This window comes from Coregonus clupeaformis, chromosome 20, assembly GCF_020615455.1.
Source record: "Coregonus clupeaformis isolate EN_2021a chromosome 20, ASM2061545v1, whole genome shotgun sequence".
NCBI classification, from domain to species: Eukaryota; Metazoa; Chordata; class Actinopteri; order Salmoniformes; family Salmonidae; genus Coregonus; species Coregonus clupeaformis.
The window spans coordinates 62,457,142-62,462,666 of NC_059211.1; the positions used below are offsets into that span (position 1 = coordinate 62,457,142).

At 42.9% G+C, this 5,525-nt stretch overlaps 1 protein-coding gene across 3 annotated transcripts in view; it reads right to left on the reverse strand.

Moving 5' to 3' along the window:
• The window catches only part of LOC123481448 (CUGBP Elav-like family member 3), a 38,685-nt gene extending 33,493 nt beyond the window's left edge, over window positions 1-5,192 (reverse strand). The window contains exons 1-3 of one of the 3 annotated variants that reach the window (XM_045205681.1): window positions 4,546-5,192; window positions 4,304-4,333; window positions 3,769-3,998 (exon numbers count right to left, since the gene is read on the reverse strand). In XM_045205681.1, coding sequence (XP_045061616.1) covers window positions 3,769-3,913 — 145 coding nt within the window. In that variant the 5' untranslated portion in view covers window positions 3,914-3,998; window positions 4,304-4,333; window positions 4,546-5,192. Of the gene's footprint in view, window positions 1-3,768; window positions 3,999-4,303; window positions 4,461-4,545 lie in introns of those variants that run through there. The other 2 variants (XM_045205679.1, XM_045205680.1) reach the window with 2 other exon arrangements.
• Window positions 5,193-5,525: the final 333 nt, after the last annotated feature.

Genomic DNA, 5,525 nt, shown 5'->3' on the forward strand with positions numbered 1-5,525 from the left:
GTAGGTAGAGCGGCTGGCCAGTGTTGTTCCTACACCTGTCACAAATCTGTCACCACCACTAAGACAACAGGCAGCAAGTTAACCAGGGCTGTTCTCAGAGTTGTTATACACACCACAAAGCAACATACTAGCTGAGAACGCTTACAGAACCACCAGCACTGACCAGCATGACTCAACAACACAGACATAGAGACAAACACAGATACAGACATAGAAACACACACATGCACATACTTATAACAACAGCAAGATTAGAACACGTCTACAAAGCGCACACACACACTCAATAGAAATTAACAATTCCCCCCTCCAAACACACACACACACAGGACACTCTTAAAGATGGGCTTATTATGGCAGCTCTAAAGGTGATTCTCCAAACTTGAGATTGTCTCCCTCTCATCAGGCTTGAATCAGTAGGCTTACCACCCCATTATACTGATTGGAGAAACGGGTAATGTTACATAACACACCCCAGGTCAGAAAAATGGGTCCACCTAGTGTGTGTGTGTGTTTGTGTGTGTGTGTGTGCGTGTGCGTGTGCATGTGTGTATGCGTACAGGCATATATTTTGTGTGACTGTATTCTAGACGGGGGTATGCCAGGGTTAGACAGGCAAGATAACACCCATCATCTGAACCAGTGTGACTTGGGGTCATGGCTTAAAGGCTAAGGGTCAGGACACCTGCTACTTAACAGAGAGAGAGAGAGAGAGAGAGAGAGAGAGAGAGAGAGAGAGAGAGAGAGAGAGAGAGAGAGAGAGAGAGAGAGAGAGAGAGAGAGAGAGAGAGAGAGAGAGAGAGAGAGAGAGAGAGAGAGAGAGAGAGAGAGAGAGAGAGAGAGAGAGAGAGAGAGAGAGAGAGAGAGAGAGAGAGAGAGAGAGAGAGAGAGGCTAGTGAGTATTTATAAGGAAATGCCAGTGTGATATCCCAATGTTTAACCTACAGATTGGACCGCATTCCGTGTTTTCCCATTTAGGGAGATGGAGGCCTGGGACAGAGAGATAACCAGAGAGATCAGGACGACAGTGATCCAAAAACCAACCAAGCTCACGACTGAGTACACACACGCGCAAGTGTGCACGCATGTGCACAGACACTACAGGATTAGCGAGTGTGAGCGAGAGAGCGAAAGAGAGAAATAATATACTCTCCCCTTCCCCCATCCTCTCCCAGAAGACACTGGTTGATATATGTGATCAGGAGAGGGTGATAAGTGACAGTGTTTCCATGGTGACCCATCATCAGACACATGCTAAACAGACAGCCTACTCTACAGTGGACGTGTTTACATCAATGATAGTGCTACTACACCAGCATTACTATATACCTAGGCCAGCATTACTATCAACCTAGAACAGCATTACTATCAACCAACACCAGTATTACTATCGACCTACACCAGCATTACTATATACCTAGGCCAGCATTACTATCAACCTAGACCAGCATTACTATCAACCTAGACCAGCATTACTATCAACCTACACCAGCAGTACTATCAACCAACACCAGCATTACTATCTACCTAGACCAGCATTACCATCAACCTAGACCAGCATTACTATCAACCTAGACCAGCATTACTATCGACCTACACCAGCATTACTATCAACCTAGACCAGCATTACTATCAACCTAGACCAGCATTACTATCAACCTAGACCAGCATTACTATCAACCAACACCAGCATTACTATCAACCAACACCAGCATTACTATCAACCTAGACCAGCATTACTATCAACCTAGACAAGCATTACTGTCAACCTAGACCAGCATTACTATCAACCAACATCAGCATTACTATCAACCAACACCAGCATTACTATCAACCAACACCAGTATTACTATCGACCTACACCAGCATTACTACATACCTAGACCAGCATTACTATCAACCTAGACCAGCATTACTATCAACCTAGACCAGCATTACTATCAACCAACACCAGCATTACTATCAACCTAGACCAGCATTACTATCAACATACACCAGCATTACTATCAACCTAGGCCAGCATTACTATCAACCAACACCAGCATTACTATCAACCTAGACCAGCATTACTATCAACCTAGACCAGCATTACTATCAACCTAGACCAGCATTACTATCAACCTAGACCAGCATTACTATCAACCTACACCAGCATTACTATCAACCAACACCAGCATTACTATCAACCTAGACCAGCATTACTATCAACCTACACCAGCATTACTATAAACCAACACCAGCATTACTATCAACCTAGACCAGCATTACTATTAACCTAGGCCAGCATTACTATCAACCTAGACCAGCATTACTATCAACCTACACCAGCATTACTATCAACCAACACCAGCATTACTATCAACCTACACCAGCATTACTATTAACCTAGGCCAGCATTACAATCAACCTAGACCAGCATTACTATCAACCTAGACCAGCATTACTATCAACCTACACCATCATTACTATCAACCAACACCAGCATTACTATCAACCTAGACCAGCATTACTATTACCTAGGCCAGCATTACTATCAACCTAGACCAGCATTACTATCAACCTACACCAGCATTACTATCAACCAACACCAGCATTACTATCAACCAACACCAGCATTACTATCAACCAACACCAGCATTACTATCAACCTACACCAGCATTACTATCAACCTAGAACAGCATTACTATCAACCAACATTACTATCAACCTAGACCAGCATTACTATCAACCAACACCAGCATTATTATCAACCAACACCAGCATTACTATCAACCAACAACAGCATTACTATCAACCTAGACCAGCATTACTATCAACCTACACCAGCATTACTATCAACCTAGACCAGCATTACTATCAACCTAGACCAGCATTACTATCAACCTACACCAGCATTACTATCAACCTAGACCAGCATTACTATCAACCTACACCAGCATTACTATAAACCTAGACCAGCATTACTATCAACCAACATCAGCATTACTATCAACCTATACCAGCATTACTATCAACCTAGAACAGCATTACTATCAACCAACATTACTATCAACCTAGACCAGCATTACTATCAACCAACACCAGCATTATTATCAACCAACACCAGCATTACTATCAACCTAGAACAGCATTACTATCAACCAACATTACTATCAACCTAGACCAGCATTACTATCAACCAACACCAGCATTATTATCAACCAACACCAGCATTACTATCAACCAACAACAGCATTACTATCAACCTAGACCAGCATTACTATCAACCTACACCAGCATTACTATCAACCTAGACCAGCATTACTATCTACCTAGACCAGCATTACTATCAACCAACACCAGCATTACTATCAACCTAGACCAGCATTACTATCAACCTAGACCAGCATTTATATCAACCTACACCAGCATTACTATCAACCAACATTACTATCAACCTAGACCAGCATTACTATCAACCAACACCAACATTAGTATCAACCTAGACCAGCATTACTATCGACCTACAGCAGCACACACACTTGATCTTTAAATGGGTGTTTAAAATATTGCTAAATGTGTGTCTTAATCTCCTGTAGCTGTAGGCCAAGCTGTGGTGTGTGTGTGTGTGTGTGTGTGTGTGTGTGTGTGTGTGTGTGTGTGTGTGTGTGTGTGTTTGTTTATTTGTGGGTGTCTGTCTGTCTGTCTGCCATTGAGTAGTCTAGCCTAAACGCCTATTTGTGTCGGGATTATTTCTACAGGTGGCTGGGTTCCCATTATTCGCCTACCTTTGTGCATGCCGGTGTATTTGTCCTTTATCACCGTCAGCTCGTAGATCTTCCCGAACTGTTCAAAGATCGGTTTGAGGTCCTTCTCCTCCAGATTCCGAGGAATCTGCCCCACGAACAGCTTGATCGCGTCGGCTTCCTTCATCAGGACACAGCGGTGAAAGCGACAGGCGCTCTGCGGGGTTCGGTGTGAGAAGAGCGGGGTGAGTGCAGAGCAGAGTCGGGGTCCTCTGGAGAGGGTTGGAGGAGAGAAAGAAAAGCAGATGGACATAAAAACAAGATATGTAAATGTCTTATTTTGCTTTTTTTTCACAATATACGATAATCATTGATTAATTGAATAAAACCAAATCAATATTTTGGGATTCATTCTCATGTCTTTTCAATATTAGCCTATTGACACAAACAATTGCACTCGCGCCTCTCATAAAAACAATTACGCAAATGATGATCAGCCAATCAAAAGATAATTACGACGTTTAAATTGCAATAAAACAGAAATTAAAATTAAATATCAATAAAACTGATATATTACCTTTAGGAAGTGAGAGTGTGTTCGGAGCCCCTGGGGAAAGGAAAATATATGGTTTAGACGGATAGATGAGCGCTATAGAGCGGCTGTGAGCGGTTTCTTTGTTTGGCCAGCTGTAGGTTACATACACTCATCGGATGTCAACGTATGGGGGGGCTCATCTCTTTGTCCGCCACGGCTCAACATACACACAAAACACATGCGCACAAAAACACAACATGGAACGTTGGTCTTAAAAATCCTACCGATTTCAAGAGATTCTTCACTACGCGTTGTAAAATAATCCCCAGAGTAGTTGAGATTATTTTGTTTATTTTTCCACGTTTTGCCGTGGCGTTGTTGTCTTCAGTGCGCGTCTCCAGTTATCCTCCCTCGGGAATAGGAGGCTCAATGGGATTCGTCCTCCGCTCTTTGTGCCTATCGTGCCTATCACTCCCTCTCCCGGTTTCGAATCGGTAACAGATCAGTGGAGTTGCTGCTCCCGTTAAAGTCTCACGTCTTGGCAAGCGATCATCAGATCACATATCCCCAACCCCGTGCCTTGGTGATCCGTTATTTGCTCTCTCCTCTCGTCACGACTCTTGGTAAATCCAGTAAAGCCAGTCAGTCACTCTCTCAGTACTGCCCTGTCTGTTAGAATAGTCAAATTTCTGTAGAATTTTCCAGTTTACTATTATTTCTGCAATAATTAGGCTACAAGGCTAAAAACTATTTATGCAGCAACCAGCTATTGATAAATCAGGCAGTCAATTTATATAGACATTTATAGGCTAACAAATATATTAAAATATAATTATTAATATCTAACGTTATCCTCCCGCGCTACCCCTCTTTTCCCTCAGTGTATAGGCTACCGTAGCTTTTGACGTCGTCTGCCGGTGTCTCCCTCTCTCTCTATCCTGCCCTCCCTCTCCCCCTCTCCCTCGAGCAGTTGACAGGCTGTGACGTAAAAGGCAGGGACCGTCAAAAACTCTACTCCAACCTTAAAAATAAAACCCCTTTTATCTTTCGTAGGCGTAGCCTACATCTTTTAGTCCTGAAAGTAGCATATAGGCAACACTGTGGAATATATATGGACAGCTATTTCAGTTATCAAAACCAGGATTAGTCGACAATTTTTATAAGCGTTTTCAAACAAGCTCTTTGACGATTTCTACGTTAGTGTCCAGGGTGTGTGTGCTCTTGGACGGTGCCTTTAGTTCTGGAACGCCGTGCTGCCTATTGT